The 22,995-nt window shown below is 43.0% G+C and overlaps 1 protein-coding gene across 1 annotated transcript in view; it reads right to left on the bottom strand.

Moving 5' to 3' along the window:
• Nucleotides 1-22,995, bottom strand: part of scara5 (scavenger receptor class A, member 5 (putative)) — a 42,854-nt gene that overhangs the window by 7,971 nt on the left and 11,888 nt on the right. Inside the window, exons 4-7 of the mRNA XM_048986310.1 lie at nt 9,465-10,139; nt 7,028-7,108; nt 6,551-6,658; nt 2,744-2,794 (exon numbers count right to left, since the gene is read on the bottom strand). Of these exons, the coding sequence (XP_048842267.1) occupies nt 2,744-2,794; nt 6,551-6,658; nt 7,028-7,108; nt 9,465-10,139 (915 nt within the window). The remainder of the gene's footprint in view (nt 1-2,743; nt 2,795-6,550; nt 6,659-7,027; nt 7,109-9,464; nt 10,140-22,995) is intronic.

The following is a 22,995-nucleotide window of genomic DNA, read 5'->3' as shown; positions in this document are numbered from 1 at the left end:
GGCCCCTCGTACACCCCCCCACTTTAAAAAATCGGAGAATCGCCCCTAGTAGATAGCGTGGGTGTTAGGGGACAGTTGGGAAAAGACAGAAGGAATGATTTTTCCAGATTCCTCAGCTTCTCGAAGTTAAGCCGTCCGAGTTTGGCTTTCTCTCGTCGCCAGTGTCTCACTGCTGTTTCTGCAGGCGCCTCATCCACCATTTTGTCTTTCTATTAATAAAATCCAGTCTTTGAATCCCTGCTGTAATGTGCTTTTTGCCCTGCCCTGCAGGAGCCCCCCACCCTCTAAGCCCATCCTGTTATTTTTCAACAATGTCTGCACGAATGCATGTTCATTTTCTTCTTTGCCGGTGCCCAGGGGTCTCTAAGCAAACGCATACGACCTTCAAGGCCCATAAACGACCTTGACTCACGCCATAGTCACGGTACCATGGCACAGAGACCTTGGCAGAGGCCCACCGTCCAGTTCTGGCAAAAAATAACTCTTCTGGCTTGTATTAGGTCAACATTCCCAGTGGAGGCAGGCATCCAGGTGCCCTTGAACCCCCCGAATTTTGCCCCCCCCCCTTTAATTATCATCTTAATGTTTGTTTATTGTCTTTAGGGCTTGTTATCCTCGGCAGTTTCTCGTCCTGAATAACACAAAAATACCATAATATCTGTGTATGACGTGGTTTTGAATTTGGTTTTAATAAACTTGTAGTTCTTTAAATCTTACTTAAGCACCATAACTAAGCTATATAAATAGAAGCAGAATTAAACTAAGTCTATATCTCTGATTTATGCACCCTGGGTTGGCAGAACCTGCGTAATATAAAGCAGTACAACACGAGTACACAAATACACAGACACACAGGTATACAATCAGACTAAACTTAAAGAAGAATGTCAAAGAACAAAGGAAATGAAGTCCAGGCATTTTAATATCCAGCTTATACCGCATTCTGCATGAAGAGCAGCTTGGTCTTTTTTCATTAATGACGCTTTGAGTTTTCTAAGTCACACAGGTGTTCCAGCTGTTACGCATCACAGCTGTAAGAAGGGTTTTCCTGCTTCATAAAGCTCCACTTAGCCAGGGAGTGCAGAATAAGGACAAAATCACTGCATGCTTTCGGGCTGCATTAAAGTCTCATGTACTTACTTTTTACTTCAATTGAGGGGAATCATAGTTTTTAAACAACACTACAGTGTTGTAGGTTTGTCCTATAAATGTATGCAAGTTGACAGACTATTATTATAATATGATAAAATAAGCTGGATGTGTTGAACCTGGAGCAGCTAATGAAGGCAAATATCTGATTTTGCCCTACATTCTGAAATATGGTGTAAGAGCAGCTGTTCCAGGTTATAATGCTCCACAGTTGTGCTCGTGCAAATTTTCCACAGATGTCACAGTCCAGGAACGCTAGGTGGTGTGTGTGTGAGTGGCGGGGGGTGCCCTGTCAGAGCCACAGAGCGAATTGTGTTCAGAGTTTCATAGTCAAGCCATGTACGGGCGTCTTGCAAAATGCCCACGAGGCGCTGAGAGTCAACACCTCGTCAGTCCCCGGGGGTCACGCTTTCACGTTTTACGTGACATACCGCCGCTCGCGCTCGGCACACGGCCGTCCACGCGCGTGTCACACCTGCCATCGCAATGCTAGGAAGTGGCCAGACATCAAGCGTGACTTTATAAACGTCAGGCAAGTTATGAGACGCCTACAAAAATTCCACAGGGGTCCTCTGGTATCTAAGAATGGACAGCCCAGTTGGAAGGAGGTGGTAGATGGAGGGGGGGGGGGGTGCTCATTTACCATACACCCGGTCATATATCTGGAACTTAAGGAACCAATTTGAGGAACAGGGAGGAGGAGAGGAAAAAAGAAGAAGCTCTCTGCCCATAAATCATAAAGCTCCCAATAACGAGTCGCAGATCTTTTCCTCGTATCTAATAGAGTGAAATGCGTTTCAGATGTTTGGACAGGTCAGTTCGCAGAGAACTGCTCCAGCTCTCATCATACCAAAATGGCTCTGATGATGTCATAGGCAAATAATAATATAGGAAAAACTGAGGTTGCTTTTTGTTTTCTTTCCATGAATGAAAACACATTTCGGGGGGTTTGGTAAAATAATTCACCTGTCAGTAGAGACACATTATAAACGCGGGAAGGGCGTGCATAAAGCGTACAGGGTATCCGAAGAAATTAACTGAGACTTTGCACAGCTGTGTGTAACGCTGCTCTGCTCTCTCTCCCGTACAGTGATCTATGCTCCAGCTCGCTGTCCAGCTCATAAACGGGATTTGCCCAGAACAAGCAGCCTTGCCTTTTGCGGTAAAACCCTCTAATGTGTTTAATTTTAGTGACTACTTAGTAACTGACTGTTGATGAAAGTAGGCCATGAGTACACTGCCGTTGGCGACCTCACACCGAGACTGATCTGGCAGACTTGACGTGAGGTTGAATCTGACCACCCAGTTGGGAAGAAACAAACAATAAATTAAAGGTAGGCGACTGTTTTCACCTCAATTCATGGCGGAAGCTCATTTCGTTTCATCTGGTCAACCTGAACGCCCGCGAACATAATGCAGACTGAAAATGGAGCAGCTGAGTAGCTTAGTTTCATCCCAAGGTGTGAAACAGTATAGGTTTGACATCGACACAATGTGAATCATTGTCAGTGTTACACTTCGCTATGTAGAATACAAAAATAACAGCCATGAATATGTCTAAAAGCCCACACAGCAGTAAATGGTTAACGTTTACCTGTACCGCCATCTCCTTTGTCACCTTTTTCTCCGTTTTTGCCCCGTTCACCTTGAAGAGAGAAAGAAATTTGTAATTGTTCATATAACAGTGAGCAAACAATAGGGATGAGGTCACTGTAAGACAAGGGGTTCTGAGCTCAATCTGCTGGACCTTGTTAGCAAGGAGGCCCCAAGGAAACAAAGAGGCACGTGCTCTGTCTGGTCGGTAAGACAGAAGAGGCCATTTCTTTCTCATGTCTCTGTGACATCATGTGCTGTCATCCGCTGTCATCCGCCAGCTACGAGGCTGTGGGTGGGATTGAGAAAATAACTCTCTCCGCCTGCCGTGTTACATCGCCCGATGGAGCCTGCAGCCCATGCGGAGAAAAGCAGCGGGCGCATGACAGGACTCACATCCCAGCCGCTGTGTGCCAGCCGCCATCTCTCCAGACTGGCGTGGGGCTTTGTGTGTTGAGAGGAAACCAATTACCCCAGGAAAAAATGGGGGTAACTCGCGTCCCCAAATTGGGAGAAAAAAACTGGTATTAGCAGTGACCTGAAAAATATCGCCAAAGGACTGCTGTAAGACAAAAAAAAAAATCTCTCAGGCCCTTCATCAAAATAGGGAACTAAAAGCCATCATCTCCACCACTGTGGAGGCTTTGTGGTATCCTGGGTTTTGGGTTAAAATAAGGGAATGGTTTGTGGTATTCAAATGATCTTACAGGGTGCCTATGGGGAATTCTGCTCAAGGTTAGGGAAGTACAAGGTGGATCAAAACAGCTCCTCATGCATAAAAAGCCATGGCTAACACTTAATATAAGCCGCAGCACTAATCTTAAATGAATTTCCTCCCTGCAGAGCGTAAACTGTGTGATTCTGACAGCCAAATGGATCACAGCGTTGCCAAAGTATATGAATAAATGTAGATTATTGTTAACACATTATTTCGATAGACCACCTACAGAGGGTTAACAGTCTATTTCAACAACTTAGCTGAGATTCAACAGTTCAGCTGTTTCTCCGAGTCTGTAGACATCTAACAGAATATACAGTATATATTCCAAGAATAATTTAATTGAATTTGACTACTCACCCAACCCCTGTTATACGAATTGTTGAATCTTAACTAAGAAGTCGATGAAATGATACAAATACTCTGTGTACACTCTGTAGGCGGACAATCCAAATAAGATATTGTGTTACTGATTATTCTACCATGTCAGACAAATCCACATATATTTATATAGGTTTACTGATACTTACAATTACATTAACTTACAAAGATGGTAAGCGATTGCCTCCGGGATAATAAAAGTGTTATGAATCTGACTCATAGTGTGAAGTGTATCTGTAATATATCAATATATCATCATTGTAAAGCATATTATTACTGTAAAAGAGATTAAAGATGATCTTAATATTTACCTGGCCTAAATGGATCTTAAGTGGATAAGAAAAACCTCAAAAACTAAAGACTATGTTTCTCTCCGTTATACAAAGCATGAGGAAATCCTTAGAAACCCCCTTCATCTCACAATTACAGGCCTTGAACAAAATCATTTTAAGAGGCCAATCCATGTGCCACTCTTTTGCCTTTCCAAAAGGTTACATCATCTGCACGGGCTGTGATGTCACACTCAGAGTTTCTAAAGCCGCAGCACGTCCAGCCAAACAAAAAAACCTCTGTTCCTGTTAGCTGCCTTGTTTTCTTAAGCAGCTGCTCAACATCACTCTTCCTTAAGTCTTTTTAAAGTATCCGTTTTGTTTACTTAACATCCACCTGAACCACTGTTGTGTTTTTAAGTAATATCCTTACTGAGCCAGTAGATCTGGTTCCGGAATTGATGTCCGTGGTTTCGTTCCTGGACTCAAAGGGACATGGAAAAATGATGCAACCCAGCCAGTAAAATGTGTCATACTTTGTTTTCCACAATTAATCCAGCCCTGCTTAAAGCAGAGGGTAACTTACACACGTTCCCTTGCTTTTCCACCAGCCAGCTCTACTTCCAGAAAATCACAGAGCACTCACTGTGCCAGCTGGTCCACACTCCGAGTCAAGGAGCGAGGCGACCTGCACCATTCAGACACATGATAGTCACAGAGGCCGGCAGGGGTACCCTGGCCGATTCATCCCTCTGCAGTCCAGATAAACGCAATGATCTGACCTGCTTCGATCAGCTCAGGAAGATAAATCGCTATATGTTTAATTCCTCCATAACTGATTTTTTTCCCTTCGTTGCTTCATTGAATAAATTACATGAACAACAACATCAAGAACATTTAACGTGTATATTTGGAAGCAATGCTGGGTGATTTTTCTTTAACCATTTTAATTAAATGTTGACAAATACGCATATAAACAAGAGAATCCTCATATTAATATGGGAAAGGTCTATAAGTCTGCCGTGATGTTTGCAGGTATAACACTCCACGTCTTTCCCTCTAAAACGATGTTTCGGACTGGGCGCTTCTCCTATGCACGTGTCAGTTTTTTCTCTAAGCAGGTTGTAGACAGCAGACAGTGAAACTGCTTCCTCTACATACCGTTAAAACACAGTCAGGTCGACATTTCCCAAAGAATCCTCTGTACGCTCTCATTCATTTTATCTGCAGCAAGCTCAAACTGGTCAAAAGTTCAGCCCCTCTATAGAAAAACAGTTCACCTCGTCTGTGACCATGACGCTTTTGATGCTCATTCGGGTCCTTTTATAAGGCCTGACCACAATATCCTCAAGAAGTCCTTTCATTCTTGCTGGTTTCCGTTCACACAGCTGAGGCGGATTTTTCAGTAAGGAAATCTTTTAAACAGCTTGACATTTCCCCTCTGTCCGTATTGTTTTTGACGGTATCCCTGACTGAAGGTATTTTAATGTCGCAGTTATGAAAGACAATGAATGATCCCATTGTACGTGCAGCTTTGGGTATCTTCACAACCAATAATGAAGAATGGTATGTGGCCATTCAAGGACAGCAATTAAATCTGGGGGTCTTCCTCAGGCAGATCCCACCCTCGTCTTCATCTGCTCAGTATCGGGAAAGTTTCACAAACATTCATTCCTTTTAATTTTTAACAAGAAAAGAAAACATACAAGCTATTAAGAGCTGCATTTTACAAGCCAATCATAACTTCTTTTTCTTTTCCATTAAAGAAGTTTTATTTCTATATTTATATATAACTTTAATAGAGCAACACAACATTTTAATTCAAATACCCATTGATGTTAGCCTCTATCTCAGCTACAATGCATTATGGGTAAAGCCACACTTCACCTCTCTGATGTTTTATATGCATTGGTTAACATGGATCTAGTTGAGTGCAGAAAGTCACTGCCAAGCAAAATCAAGCTAATCCACACCAGCTGCTTGCCAGAAACTCGACGTCTGTGAAAATACAGGCGATCCCAGTGTCACGTTCTTCGCTGACAGGCTTAGATAAACTCGCTGTGTAGTGTTCTGTTGGGGGCAATAACTTTAACAAGTGTGGTGCTCCGATGCTCCGATCAAGAGCCCAAAGCAGTTTGGGCTTCAGCTGGGAATCATCCTCCACGTGGCTGTGGTGATGCTTGAAAACGCAACTGCGTGATCATAGATGGAATCTTTTCAAGGCCGGGGGGCAAGAAGCCATTAAGCATGGGGGATTGTTGGTGGGGTGGAACGGCGGCCTCTGGTTGTCACTGAACAAAAAAGCCACTGCTGTGAGCAATAGATAGATGAAATCTGTGCCCCCCCCCCTCCCAATACCACATCTTCTCACTCTACGGTCAATAGATAGTTCAGTGGATCCTGGTACTGCAAGACCTGTGATAGGAAGGATGGGACATACCTTTTGGCCCTGGGGGTCCAGGATCCCCTTTCTGCCCTGGACGACCGTCCAACCCGGGGGCCCCCTTTGGGCCCCGTGGCCCTGGGATGCCTTGTTCCCCGTCAATTCCTTACAAGAACCAAATTCAAAGCATTGGATTTACCCAAAGGCATTTTCATAGAGCATCTTTATCTAAAATTTGAGAAGTACAGTACTGAACAAACTAATTACATTCATTAATTAAGTGAGATGCTGGTGAAATGTAACAAAGACATGGAATGTGCCCCTGAGGAGAGGTGCGGGATCCAAACTTATGTTCGTCTAAACATTAAGCTTAATTTTAATATGCTCCATTGTCAAATTGTGTTTTTTTTTCTAAGGAAATATACACTCGCTACTCAGATCAATGCTTTAAACATTTTATTTGATTGCCTTAAACCTTTGCAATATATTGCTGGAATGGATTGTGAAAGGGTTTCGCGATGACCTGCACTTTACCTCTCAAACCAACTATGCCCGGAAATCCTGAGGCACCACGTGGTCCAACATCTCCTTTGTCACCCTTTGGTCCAGGTGGTCCTGGATAGGTAAAAGCAGAAGCACAGCTCCTACGTGATTTGATCACGCCAGCACACAGAACACCTTAACAGAAAAGCATGCATGACGCAAAGGTTCTGAATTAAATGGCAGACTGAAACGAAGACAGGCCCACAGAGTTGAGTGCAAAACAGGAGACTCATGAGTCACCCCTGACCATTTGTTGCACTTGGCTTAGGTTGATCAACATGTACTTAGTGTGGTTTTGCAATGAGCTCCTCGTCTGTCCAGTAACAAGCACTCGCCCATGACCGTGCCAGGAAATTGGCTTTCGATTCAGGGGCGATCGCTAAGTGGGGTCGTGCCAATGTCTTCCTCAGATGCCAGCCCAGTGTAATGATGAAGATCGGCTTCGTGCTTATTAGTAAACTTGGCAACACAGTTACTCAGTTACTACTCAAGTACAAATCACGAACAAATATAGTAACTGCACGAAATACATGAGCCATCATGACTGTTTAATCATGGACGAACATGGGTATGTAACACGTTTCTGGCTTATTGATAGTTTAAGTAATAGTGTACAACTACATTATTTGTGTCCCCTCCAGTAAAGTGTTACCGAAAAGTTATAGCAGAAAAAAATACAACACACAGTGTTTTGAGTACCATGGATATATATAAGTGAGGAAGAGGTTCACATTCAGATCTGTCAAAGAGAGAAGCCACCCACTGTGATTCACTTCTCCAGAACCTTCATTAACTAATTCAATGGAAACAAAATGCAGAACTAATGAGTCTCTCCCCCTTTGACCAAGGACTTCATGGGTTCCAATCTCAGTATGTCTCCTGATTCTGGTCACCTCAAACACAGAGCTGACGTGGCTACATAAAGAGCCTGTTTGTTCATGGAGAGATCACCAAAATGACTTTGCACCAACTCCCACTCCGTGTGAGAGGAATACGAGACCCAAAACAAACTGCTATTCATCCTTTCATCCAAAATTCAGTTTGCATGGTGAATTATGTCTCCTCCGTGCTTGTGGAACAGGTTGTTCTGTTAGCCCCCCCCCCCCTGGATGATACTCCCTTGGTGAGGACGATGTGGGGGCCTGCACCCACTTTCAATCCCTTCAGTTTTGCTTACATTTCAGTACGCAATATTTCAAAGCAACCACATCTGATGCAGTTATGTCCTTGTTATGTATCTTTGAGGAGTCCTCCAGCAGCACATTAAAAATGTCATGATGTATTGCGAATTCTCATTGGAAATGGCTGCCAAATCATACAGCACTGCCGTGCTCAAGCGTGCTGAGTTGCTTGCCTGCCAAGTAAGACATGAAGCCCACCATCTCTGCTGTCCCACTGGGATTCACTAGTCATTTAGAAGGTTACACTAACCTGCAATGTCAACCAACCCGTTCACAGAAACATGTTACAAGTACCTCCATCTGCCTGCGATCCTGTATAAAGCCACAGGCCAATGGGTTGTCATCAAGAGTTTCACACAAAAAGCCTTGAAAACATGCCTTGAAGTTTCCCAGCCGCAATCTGAAAATCGCGCCCTGCAGACGGCACTGTAGCCGTCTTTCCGCCATGTGTGGGGTTAACCGGGGAGGGACAAGTCTCTCTCTGCAAGCAGTTACCTCAATGCTTAAGTGGGCCAAAATGGGCCAGGATTGAGAAAAAGGTCTTCAATAAGGGTCATGTGTTAATTAAACTATACAGTATGTTCTGTCTCTTTGCCCACAGCAGCTACAGGATTGCTGAGTATGTGTAATAGACACAGCCTAGTGTAAGTAAAGATACCTTTCTTTAATTAATCTGCAAGGCTATTATGAGCACAGTACTTAGGATATCGTGCCAAGGCCTGACTAACACAAGCAGAAAACGTTCTGGATGCTATTACCGTTAATTAGGATAAAGACCCCAATTTCAATGTTTCCATGCCCGTACACTTCAGTTTAAACATTCTTAAGGTTCCATAATTTGTCCCTTCACGTCTCGTCCTCTGTTACACTTCGAGCTGGGAGGGGTGGCCAAAGAGTGTGGGGGGAATGACGGCAGAAAGGCCTATTACCACTGTGAGGTGTGTAGGCCTCCCCTGTAAAGTCTCACATAATGACGAGCAAATGTAATCGTACTAATGATGGGGCCTGAAGACTTGTGTTGGCAGCTACTAATGGCTCAGATTCTCCACATTTCTACTACCTTCAAAATATTTCATGAGGTATCAGTGACGTTTTTGAAGAGCAAATGTCAGTACGACACTCAGTGGCATGATCACAGACACCAATAAGAGTTATAAGAACAATATGAGTTAAATATAACAAAGTTAACTATGTTTGGATATGTATGTTTGAATCCTGAAGCTAGAGTTCCATAAGCCGTGGGTTACCTTCTATGAGAGTCAGGTTCTTCAAAGCAGTAGACTGTTCCCAGTCCTTCAGCCTCAGGTCTTCTGTGATGGTGCTCAGGATTTTGATCTCATTCTTCAGCTGATCCTCCATGGAGAGCTGAGTTATTCTCATAGTTCGGGACTCCTCGGTCACATTGCCAACCAGCACCTGCAAATCCTGGATGTTCAGGCGATGGATGGTGATGTCGTTCATGAACGTCCGGTTGACGTTCCCCACGGTCCAGGTGACCTCGTCCAGCTTGTCTTTGAGAAGGACCACCTGGCCGGCCGTGTCCTGGAGTAGCGTGTCCTGGAAGCGTAGCGATCCGGCCATCTGGGCCAAGTCGGCCTGCAGGCTGCTCCAGTTTCCCAAGCTAGCCAAGCTCAACTTGCCGACCCGATCACTCAGCACCGCCATGGAGCTGGTCGTCTCATCTGACCGGTACCGAAGTTTCTGTACCTCCTGCTCCAGCTCCTGCACAGCCAGACCCAGCTGTGCCAGCGTGTGTGAGTGATTCTGGAGGAGATTCTGCAATTTCCAGATGTTCTCTAGAACGTCTGACTGGGTGAAGAGCTGGTTCAAAGACTGCTGCAGCTCCCTGTACCGGTCCCCCAGTCGGGTAACATTCTCCATCAACATCTCCTGCTTCTCTGAGGCGGCCTGAGACCTGGATACTGGAGAAATGGTAAAAAATGAAAATGAATATAAGCATACAATATATAAGCATAGAAAATGCTATTTTCAGCAAGGTTTGCCTGACGAGTGTAAAACATCCATCCATTTTCCAAACCGCTTATTATACTGGGACGCGGGGGGTCCAGAGCCTATCCCGGAATCTATGGGCACGAGGCAGGGAACAACCCAGGATGGGGGGTCAGCCCATCGCAGGGCACACTCACACACCATTCACTCACATATGCACACCTACGGGCAATTTAGCAAATCCAATTAGCCTCAGCATGTTTTTGGACTGTGGGGGGAAACCGGAGTACCCGGAGGAAACCCCACGACGACATGGAGAGAACATGCAAACTCCACAGACATGTAACCCAGGTGGAGACCCGAACCCGGGTCCCAGAGGTGTGAGGCAACAGTGCTACACTGCACCACCATGCCGCCCCCAAGTGTAAAACATAACAAAATTTATATATATTAATTTATGAAAACACATAATTTTGGTGAACAACTGTAAAAGATTTTGTATTTTGTAAATGAGGTGCAAACCAAGAGTATTATTTTCAGTCACTATCATAACACAACCAGACTGATCCTGTAACCCACTATGTTTTGGCTAAAAAAACCTTTGGGCGAAGTACTTTAGTAAACATATTACAGTCCTGGAGGGTTCCGTGCTTTTTCCAGGGAATGTTTTAGTTAATTTTATATTTGGGACATTCTTGCAAACACATGGCATTGCAATTCCAAGTACATTTAGACAAATGTTTTACAGTAACAGAGCAGCACTGGTCAATTTCGTAACTGAGAAGTTGATTCTGCCATACGCATCCAGGGATGGCTTTCTCAAAAGAAAATGGATGTATCATTAAACCAAGAAGAATGGACATATATGGGAAAAGTGAGGGTATAAACAACACCAACCACAAAAACAAACTTCTCAGCGTTTATTGTCAGGTCACGTTTGATGTAGGTCATGTCAGCTATCAAGTTCCCTGTTACTGATAACATAATCGTTGTCAATCTGTTTCATAAGCAGGGAACGACACTGTGAAAGGGGCTCACAAAGTCGAAACACATGGCTTGTGGAAATGTGCCTCTTTTCTCAGAAGAGAAACAAACATAGCAAAGGGTCGACTCTCATTTAAGGTTCTATCTGTCAACCCTGAAGATCACAAGGATTTGCAAAGATGTGCTGCTGTGGTTTGGAAAGCCTTAACCTTGGGCTATCGAAGGAATCCCAAGCGGGCTGCACTGGTGCGTAATCTCGGCTACACGCCTACCACATGTGCTAGCACATCTTTTACGTTTTTGTTTTCAAAAATGCCATTTTCTTCAGTGTGACCTTGGAGCCAAGACTTATCAAAGAAACTGACAGATACTTTTATCCAAAGCAAAATACAAATAAGGATCAGAAAGAATATTCAAGCACTATCCCTGGAGCAATCAGGGTTAACAGTTGTGCTCAAGGCCCCAACGGTGACATCACTCTGCCAGCCATGGGATATAAACCAGCAACCTTCCAAGCACTAAACTGCATCCTCACACCCTGGCCACACACGGCACTGGTGCACTACTATGGGAACAGATGACGACATTTTCTGACCAGTAAAGATACAACTGGCATAAGTATGGAGACCACACATCCAATAAAATGAATAATCATACTTTCACAGCATGTGTTTTGATCCAAAGTGAAGTTTATGTATCTACATTGAGTCTGTTCACTTGAAATGTTTTGAGGCAGTAGAACTCATATTTTGCACATGATTCCAGCAATATGAGGCCTGAAACCACTGAAGTACCATGACTCTGCTCTAGGGTTGACAGATATGGATAAGAAAAGTCTCCTTGTTTTCGTTTTCCTTGCTGTTTTAAACTTTTGTAATCCATCCTCCCCCTCACAACCACTATATTCACACTGGGATCATTGCAATTCATTGCAAGCTGATCCTCAGTCCAGGTGCAAGTCAGCTGTGAGTCCCCCCACATCCTACCTCGACCGACCCTCTCGCAGTTGAAGAGTTGGGTGAACAATTTCGGCCATGACACTTGGCACTTCCATGCTATTTGGTCTCCTGTTATTGTCTCAAGTCTGTTCCTGATTATCCCATGCAGTTCCTCCTGATAACCAGCTTCTTCACAAAATCCAACCTCTCCAAACAAGTGTGTAAACCTTGAACGTTAATGCTGCTGCACGAGATCCTTAGGCACCTCAAACAAAGAAGAATATATGACCCAGTGGCATGAATTTGAGTGAACCAAAAGCCCTAGAGTTAGCTTATATGTGTGCTAACCTTTTGAAGTATGTATACCGTTAATTGATCCAGCCTAGACTCTAGGGAACATAATGCTCTTTGTGGTTTGAAATTTACCAGCAAGCTGCAAGCATGTCTTTGGCTGAAGGTCATGGAAGCTGCACATTGCAGTGTGCACCTGCTTAGTCAATGAAAATGAACTCCATTGGTTAGATCAGTGTTTCCAAATCTAGCTTGAGTATAGCTTAGTGATTGAGACAACCTTAGCTGTCTCTTCCTCTTCTCTATGAGAATTTCCAACCCAGTAGAAGCCCTCCAGACTGTATAAATTGGCCCAAACAAAGCTTGACCTGGCAAAGGAGTAAAACTCCATGAGAATGTAGCCATTTATTTATTTGACAAATCCCTACATTCAAAGAAATGTAATTACAGTCTTTGCCAGATATGTATTCATCAAACAACTGTAATATTAGAATTCAAAGTATATGAAGAGTATCAGAGAATGGCTTAGAGTACAGATTAATGCTTCAGTATTAGACGTTCATCACACACATATGCAATATGGATCTGAAAGGGAATAAAGACAGTCTTATTCAAAGGTAATTATTTTGACCTACAAAATGTCCATACTGGCAGAATACCGTGTTATTTTAGATGAAAATGTGAAACATCATCTTGCCATTCATCTGCAGATCCAATAATTTTCAAAGGCATTCCTCCGCTCTTTTGCTCACTCTCAAGAAAAGGACGCTGGTGCATTTACTCATTTACTCAGGTTTACCAGCGGACACAGCGTCTAGCTGTTTAACAAATCACCACGGACGACATGCATTTAAACTGACCGGCTGGGGTGAACTGAAAACATGTGTTGCTGATGACATGTGTGATGTGTCCAAAATGGCCGCCACAAGACCAGATCCGCAAAGGAAATTCAAAAGGAAATTCAAAGAGGAAATGATGGCGAAACCTTGAAAGAAGACAAATCTGGCGAAGTCATTAAGCACCAGTACATTTTAAACTGTTCGGTCCTGTTTTTTGCTACACATCGTCACAATTAATTAACCATGTTTAACCAGGAGTTATTGTTAACATAGGCCTGGATGCTCATGGTAGATGACTTGGGTCTTGAGTTGCGCGCCAGACTGGCCATTTCACAAAGACGCCACCGTCTCTTCGCACATCAGTCCACAGGTGACCAGTGTCCACAGACCTGCCCTAGATGAACCTGGGCAGATGTTACCACATGCAGAGAATTCTTACAGTCAAAAAATAAACGTGGAGGATGACAAACGCACGTGAGTGAGTCTGTGTACACCACTAATGTTCGAATGACATTACCAAAATTCATTTAAAAAAAAAAAAAAAACCCTTTTCTAATCCCCAGTTACCAAAAGTCGAGCGTGAAGTCAAGCGATTGATGAGATTTCCATCAACGGGGCGGCAGAGACAGTTAAAGTTACACGTATTCCTGGCAAACGGGAATGCAGGTCCGAACCGGACACCATCCAGATGTCTCACATACTCCCGCTAAACTGCTCTACAGGCCACCTTCCTCGGGGAGAGCCAGCCAAAGTCATGACAACACTGTCACAAGGCGACAAGCCTCTGTAAAAGACAGTCACCGGCATATTTTATTTGGTTGTTTTGATGGCCGAGGTTGTCGTGAAACATAAAAAAAATATATATATATACTTTTCCCAGCCTTTAAATGCTTTGTGTCTTAGAAAATTAAACACAGAAGTAGCCGTCGTCTACGGCACAAACATCCCAAAATTATGTGACCCAGTACCCTAATACATATTGCGAAGATGGTCTTTGTAATGTCTTTGAAAGGTACATTTTCACATTATAGGTACATTCATTCAGGAGGAAAGTTGTACATTGGGGACCTTGGAAACACAGGGGTTTGGAGATCCACACTGTTCATCTGCTTGCCACAGTAAACACAGATGCTGAGAACACGATCGCAACTGATTAGGAGAAAGAGTATATCTCCTGTTGAAATGAGCTCTAAAGAATAATCTATTACACCTTGGCTCTGCAAATGCATTCCGGCGGTAACCCCCCACTTCTTCGTACAGTTCAGAACCTTCCCTTTTTTTGGTGAATTGTGATATATAACAAGCATGCATTCCCCTTACAAGAAATGAATATAGGTGAACCCAACCACCCAAGATTTTGACCCTCAGACTACGCAGTGTTAGATACACGCTGCTCGTGTTTCTTAGCAGACAACCTTCAGCTATTTAAGCTCTACACTGAGAGTCCTTCTTGACTTCCCTGAAAAGAAGGGGCACACAATTGTAGAGGGTAACACTAAATTCTCACGGTTTGTCTGTATCCCATGGTCTGCTTGCATTGTATTCAGCTTAACGTGCACACATTTCAACTGCTTTGTCTGGAGATGGCAATGTCGTGGCGTCCTGTCCCAGACAGACTGTGCAGCTCTCTCAGCGGGCAACTGTTTCAGTTATTTTCACACCCGTGACATTGTCTGGGGCATCCAAGCAGGAATTTAATAAGCTTCCCGGTGACCTTAAAAATGCAATGAGTTAAATCTGCCTTTTTTATCCGGTGCTACTCACCTGCGACCATTATCCACAAATGAATCTTTTCAGCAAGTATAATACTTAATTGGACATATTTAGATCGGAAGATTGCTTCTGATAAATAGTGCTGGGTTTCAGGATGAACTTAAGCACAGTCTAAAAACTATCTCCAGACATGCGACACAGATGGTGCGGCCTTCGTGCTGTTTCCAATATTTTGTCGTGTTCTTTATCCAGTCCTTCGTGACAAGACCGATCTCCTCGTACTTTGCGAATGATTCTGAAAATCGAAGCCTTAACAAGCACATGCGAACAGTCAAGCCGGCTGTCAGCCTGTTCATCAAAAGCTGTGAGGCCGGGGACTGCCGCGCTAACCCAGGGGACTCAACCAAGGGCCGGTTTGTTGTTCATCGTCAGCCTCGGGAGTATTGCAGAGCAGCAGAATGAAGCATCCCCCATAACTGGAGACGTGTGGATTTTCCAGAACGCAGATTCTAACAGATTCAATTCATTTTCTCTATCTGAAACTAGGCTTTAATTCTGAGTGGGGAATTGACTTTTGCAGATGGATGCTCTGCAGACAGAGTGACTTGTGTGTGGGTCTGCACACTTGTCATTGCGATTCCTCATTGTCGACCATTGTTACAATGTATTTCCAGTCTCCCATGTGACCCCAAATTAGCTTTATAAATCATATCCACGACCTACCCGGTTTAATTCAATATTACCTCATTCGGTCCCTAATGGACCTTTGCTTTTGTATTTTGGTTTTGTGCTTTCATCACGACCACTGTGATTTGTCCTCCAAGGAACTGTAAGATTTTTGAAGTTTATAATGATGCAATAAAAAAAGAAGAAAGAGCAGATGGATAACAGCATACGTCCATCCAGCAAAAAGTGAGCTGGATGCCTATTCCGCGAAGTACAGGGCACAGAGCTGGGGACACCCTGGGCAGGATGCCAGTCCATCACAAGGCGCATGCTAAATGCTACGGGACAAGTGGCCCAAACCACATGTTTTCTTATTGCTGGAACCGGAGCACTGAGAGGACACACAAACTCAGTGAAAACAGACAAGCACAGATTTGGGGCGACAGTCGGACGGCCAGCGCTGGTGGTATCACACTACAGCGCTACTTACCAAGTCGCTATGCCACCCCAACCCAAAAGTGTTCCAGATGTCGCTAATGTGTAACCTGGTCTAGGCCTGCTGTGCTAAGAAAAAAATACCAACGCTCTCTTCCGTTTGTGATGACCAGCTGCTGTATTTCTCTCCAATAAGTCAATGCAATCTAATACTTAACAGGAAAACAAAATCAATACTCGTTTTCCACCCGTTTCCAGTAAATACCACTGCAGGGTTGTTTTATTTCATCCACCACAGATCATTTTCTCTACCTGAGCATAAACACGACACGTTTAAGGTGTGTTATTTGGTGCGACGTCAACACAGACGTGCCACCATTGCAGACGTCTGCTTCTGGCACCTTAACTACTTGACTTGTGGAGTCCTTGTCTTGGCAGATGGGAAAGAAACCACTAACTGCTCCAAACACTGGAGCAAAAACAAACTTTAACTTCACAAAGGATCTTGTGAGAAGTGATGGCAGGGTGCCATTAGACCCTCTGTAACCGCTCAAGCTCGGTCGCGACAAGGAAGATCAATTAACCCTCCCTCCTTTCAGGCTAAAACAAACATCGTCAATAGGCAGTCGGGGCCGTACGCCGCTCTATACAGGCATCGGTACACAAGACGAGGCAAAGCACAAAAGCACCCTACGGTCTCCCGCAAAGTGACCGACCAATTAGAGTTCAAATGTTAATGAATGCGCCATTTAACCCAAAATCTGAGCATCCGTGTTTTTGCCCACGCTGACATCTCAATGAACCCGTGAAGGCCTCGCGAATCTAGGGACGGTTTGGGGGCCACCTTCAAAGCCGTAATGAGTCCAACACAAAGGAAGCTCCATGCAGAACAGAGTTTAATCAGGAGGCCTTTTCACAGCAGAGAAAGGAGATCGGCAGCTGCATTACTAACATGCCTGGCTAGAATGTTGCTAGAAGCCAGCTGCCTAGCTACCATGCTAGCTACAATACCGCTATACATGCCTGCTCATGAAGAACTTACTTTAATACTTGTTTCCTGAAACTTTAATTACTTATTCACGGTATAAAAATAAAGTATATCACTAAATAAGAAGTGCACCTGATTTTTTGAACAGCAATTACAAATTTGCGTGCACATGGACTCACGCAAAGAATTAATTTTATTTTTAAATTAGTTTCACATGGGTAGAAACTCAAGGAATTCATTGCTGATGTGAGTGAAATAAAGATAATCTTTACTGATTTAATGCAGGATACCAATTGTTTAAAAAGCAAACTGTAAAATGAAACATTTAGGTTTCTTATGCAAGCATGCCTGCAGCGCAACTAAAATTCAATAAAAAAAGTACTCAACATGTTTGTCTAATTGCAGTGTTTTCAGTAAGGTGATACAAAGAGCTTGACATGGTATTATGTATACTGAAATCTTTTAAAAATGTATCTCATGGTACAGCTAAACCTGAAAACGGCTTGTAATGTTTTGGATTCTTATCTTCTGTCATGTATTACGTTACAGCAGCCTGGAATGAAGCTTTGGTTACCTAGCCTGCACAATGCATTCTTGACATTTACATAGAGATTTGTGCTTGCAGATTGCTTAAGTTGGACCTCACAAGGCCCGTGGCACAGGACCAGAGATCTTCATCGGATCTGACAGCTTACGACTCTCTTGGCCAAAGCCCCGGGTTTGAGTAATGGTCCAGTGTGGAGACGGAGCCATCAGCTCTGCAAATACCAGCAGCCATGGTGCCAAGACTAAATGACCTCCCAGCATGCACTGCTGATTGGTCAGGGCTGTGTATCCCAATTCGTTTCTTGGGGACCCACAGACAATCCATGTTTTGCTCCCAGGATCTGGGAGGGAGCAAAAATGTGGACTCTCTAGCACAGAGCTGGGATGGAGCAAAAATGTGGATCGTCTGTGGGTTCCCAAGGACTGGGTGGGGAAACACAGGGTTAGGATGGTATTCTAAGACTCGAGAAATGACCCTAAATGGCTTTCTCCAATGTCTTCCCTAATGCCAGCAGGAAACCAGTTGTACACCCTACACTACCAAAACACATTTTACAAATACCTTGCATTTCATACATACTACAATAATTTCTTTTCAATTTAGAGGATTCTCTCAAATTTCTGAACTAGTGGCCAGCAGACACAAAATCCTCTAAAATTAGCTCCGCTAATGCTATAAAGTGCAAACAAATTTAATATTTTTCACCATAATGGTATCGCAATAAAATAAATCAGAACATGTTTTCCTGTAACACTAGTTTCCATATGACCAGGGACGGATTACGGACGGGGCCAGCGGGGCCGCTGCCCAGGGGCCCTTGGGGTGCAGGGGGCCCGTGGGGCCCCTAGCCCAAAACAATTTGCAACGCTTATCAATAATGTATTTTCGTTTGTCTATTTTAGAGGGCCTACATTCTTTGATCCTCTGCCTACAAGGGCCCCTGACCCTATAGGGAGGGCGTTTGGCTGCCAAGGGCCCTTGAATTGTGGTGGTGGTGGTGGTGGGGGGGGCCCTCACGAACATTTTGCCCAGGGGCCCACACAACCTATAATCCGTCCCTGCATATGGCAGTATTTCAACAAAGCCTGATACTGTAAATCTGACGAAAAGAAATTATTTGCCATTTGAGCACACGTAAATCTCAATATTTGGGATTTTGCTAACTACAGGAACCACCTCATGGATAACACTAGCAGATCTTAGTTTGATGTAGAAATATGAACTGAGGCAGATTATTACCATTCATCACCAAGCAAGTTAACTTTTGCTATATTGATATATCAGGAAATAAATCTCACTCTGGCCATTTGGTCTCAAAAGTCAGTGCTCTTCTCAAACATATTTTACATGTGTAGCACTTTGGTTTAAGTACCATAATTTAAGATTAAGGGTATGTAGTGCATTTTATATGTTGTTTCACATCCTGCAATATTAACCATTAAATTGTTCATGCTAGCATAAATCTGCACTAACGTGGTATTAATGTTAACTAGGGATGCAGGAAAGGTACTCTCTAAAATAGTGAGCACTTGTAATAGTGAGTCTTACACTGATTTAACTCTAGTGTAATATTTCCCCAAATTTTCCAGAGATCAGAAACACCCACATAAGCTCAGTTTATCTGATTTATAATGGATACGGGACAATGTGTTTCACAGCAGTTACGCTAGCAATGCTAATAAGCCAAAATACTGTTGTTTTCGTGCCATGAGTAAATTGTAACAGTTCAGAATGTACACTTAAATTTGTACACACAAAGGCTCAATTCTGGGAATCTTATTGGGTACTGTGTACTCACCCCTTGTAAATGAATACCTAACCCAAAGATGAGGTCCCTAAACGCTCTATTTCCCCAGACCACCTGACCTACGAGTGGCGATAATAAGACTGGGCCCATCCTCAAACTGTGGTCTGTGGAGTGTGTGTGGTTCTTACCAACAAATGGCTTTGGTTTTCTTAACTGAATCCCAATGATTTCATGCTTTGAAATACAAACCTCCTCTAGAGAACCTAATAACTTCCAGAATCTGTGAAACGAGGCTTGTTCCAATTAGGTTTCATGAGATCCGTTTCTACAAATTCGTCAAAGCGAAATCTCACTGCGACAATTTGTTTCCCCATGTAGGAATTGGTATACTTTCTCCAGTGTCTGCGTGACATCTTGTCCGTAGCCTTTTGAAAATGTAACACAATTCAGAATCATGTCTGCTTTTGTTCCATAAATATACAAAACCCGGGAACACAGGGTATCAGCCACACAGCAGTAGCTATGTCCCTGGATAGCGGTGGCATTTTGATGCCACCATGAAGCCTCCCTCTACCTGAGGAGTCACAAGTGCACCACTGTTTCTACACACTCCACAGCACTTTCACTATTGGGACAGAAACGACTGTAGCGGCTCTAAAACCCCAGATACAGTCTCTGCTTGCAAGGATCCTGCCAAGCGATTCTGGCATTGACATCATCCATGAGGAACCCTGAAGATAGGCCTCTGAAGGCAGAGTGGACCGCTCCAACAAAACTTCAAAGGCATCTTCAGTTAATCTAGGAGAACCAGATACTTAAAATGCTTAAGTTTGAATACAAATAAATGTCGAAATAAAAGAAGTTTTAGATAACTTCTTTAATTTATACACTGAACAAAAATATAAACGCAACACTTTTGTTTTTGCTCCCATTTTTCATGAGATGGACTTAAAGATCTACAATTCATTCCAGATACACAATATTACCATTTCTCTCAAACATTTCTCACAAATCAGTCTAAATGTGTGATAGTGAGCACTTCTGCTTTGCTGAGATAATCCATCCCACCTCACAGGTGTGCCACATCAAGATGCTGATCTGACATCATGGGTAGTGCACAGGTGTACCTTATACTGCCCACAATAAAAGGCCACCCTGGAATGTGCAGTTTTGTCTCACAGCAAAATGCCACAGATGCCACAAGCATTGAGGGAGCATGCAATTGGCATGCGGACAGCAGGAATGTCAACCAGATCTGTTGCTCGTGCATTGAATGTTCATTTCTCAACCATAAGCCGTCTCCAAAGGCGTTTCAGAGAATATGGCAGTACATCCAACCGGCCTCACAACCGCAGACCACGTGTAACCACACCAGCCCAGGACCTCCACATCCAGCAGGTTCACCTCCAAGATCGTCTGAGACCAGCCACTCAGACAGATAATGCACGGCCCCATGTTGCAAGGATCTGTACACAGTTCTTGGAAGCTGAAAATGTCCCAGTTCTTGCATGGCCAGCATACTCACCGGACATGTCACCCGTTGAGCATGTTTGGGATGTGCTTGACCGGCGTATACGACAGCGTGTACCAGTTCCCACTAATATCCAACAACTTCGCACAGCCATTGAAGAGGAGTGGACCAACATTCCACAGGCCACAATTGACAATCTGATAAACTCTATGCGAAGAAGATGTGTTGCATTGCATGAGGCAAATGGTGGTCACACCAGATACTGACCGGTTCTGAGTCCCCAGACCCCCAATAAAGCAAAAAACTGCACATTCCAGGGTGGCCTTTTATTGTGGGCAGTATAAGGTACACCTGTGCACTACCCATGATGTCAGATCAGCATCTTGATGTGGCACACCTGTGAGGTGGGATGGATTATCTCAGCAAAGCAGAAGTGCTCACTATCACACATTTAGACTGATTTGTGAGAAATGTTTGAGAGAAATGGTAATATTGTGTATCTGGAATGAATTGTAGATCTTTAAGTCCATCTCATGAAAAATGGGAGCAGAAACAAGAGTGTTGCGTTTATATTTTTGTTCAGTATATAATGCTGCTCCAAGGAACACGTTCATTTACTGTGCTGGCTTTTGTTCTTTCTGTATTTTTTTCATGTTATAAAATTCAAAGGTAAATTAAAGTGAATATTTTGTTATACTTTGCGGATAAATTAAAACACAATCATTCCCAATGCAAAGTTAGGAATAACCACTGATGTTCAAGATTGCTGTGTCTATAAGTTAAAAGATGATGAAAATAATCTTTGATGTTTCATGGTTTTTTGTCATCCAATTATCCAATATTTATGATGGATGGATGGATGATGGATGGATGGACGGACAAGTATTTTTTGCTAGTAATGTTAGCTAAGATGTTAGAAAAGATTAATAAAATCTGTTAGCTTTTCAGAATGGCTGTGAGGGGGACTGTGCGCTTCCTGCTTGTTCACATAAATAATGTAACCCTAGCCGCACAAAAGTAAACAGATCTCAGGATTTTTGTCTTCTTATCTGTCCAAGAATCAATATCTATCATAGGCATTTAGTGTAATAACAAGCTAAAATGCTCAGAAACAGATAAAAACTGCCTCTGTAAATATGGCCTCCTTGACGTTGCCAGGTTTCAAAGACAGGAATGGAATTAAGCAGAAAAAAGTATAATTAAACTCAGGTAAGGCACTATTTTATACTTTTATTATTATTATACTTTATTTATAATGATTTATATTTCATACTTTTAATTGAAGGTGCTATGGGAAAAGATGACCAAGCAGAGTGGTCGCTGAACCGATCCAGTTCATCACTAGACTGGATATGTATTGCAAGTATTTCGCATATTCGAAATTACATTATGGATATCGAAAATGGTGGTATCTTTCGGATATCTGAATTTCAAATTACGACTAGTAACAATTGGATTGTAGATATCTGAAATGGGAGTTTTTCCTACTAAGAATTCAATCGCAGATATCATTCTGGATATCTGAAATATAATTGTGGATATCTGAAATTGAAAGTCCAATAGATATGAATGGCAAAAGTGACGTAATTTCTCCAAGGAAGAATGACGATGTAGATATCTGAAATGACAATTGTGGATAGGAAGAACGCCATTGTGGATATCTGAAATGCTCTTTTTGTCTAGCAAGAATACGATTTTGACTAGGAGAAAAGCTATTGTGAATATGTAAAATGTAATTGCAGATAGGAGTGTGACGTGATTAAATGTTAAAATGGCTTGCCATAATCCAGACAAGATTTATATCGATTGTTGCCAAGAGGTTGGGCTTTGAAAATGATGTTTGACGGAGGGCAGAAATCTCCAAAATGTTTTTAATGCCAAGAGAAACCGACATTAGCATGTCTGTGAGCACGAGTTTGTTTACAATTCAAGTCTGTTTATCCATGTAAGTAAAACATTTGGAAACTGGTTATTGTTTGGGTAGCGTCTTGTGACTGTCAGGAGTTTAACTACAATATGTTAGGCCATGTGTGTGCAAGTTGTTTTATTTCGAGACGGTGATATTGCTTGTGCTATTTTAAAACCCAAACAAGTGGGTGTAGAAATCAAACATATTGGTGAGGAATCCAAAAAATGTAATGTATATTCAACGTGAAGTAGACAGGACTACATATTTGCTTTACAGTTTAAAGGGGACAAAAATCTTCAC

The sequence above is a fragment of the Brienomyrus brachyistius genome, chromosome 19 (genome assembly GCF_023856365.1).
Source record: "Brienomyrus brachyistius isolate T26 chromosome 19, BBRACH_0.4, whole genome shotgun sequence".
In the NCBI taxonomy this organism is placed as follows: Eukaryota; Metazoa; Chordata; class Actinopteri; order Osteoglossiformes; family Mormyridae; genus Brienomyrus; species Brienomyrus brachyistius.
This window is presented reverse-complemented; position numbering and strand designations above follow the sequence as displayed.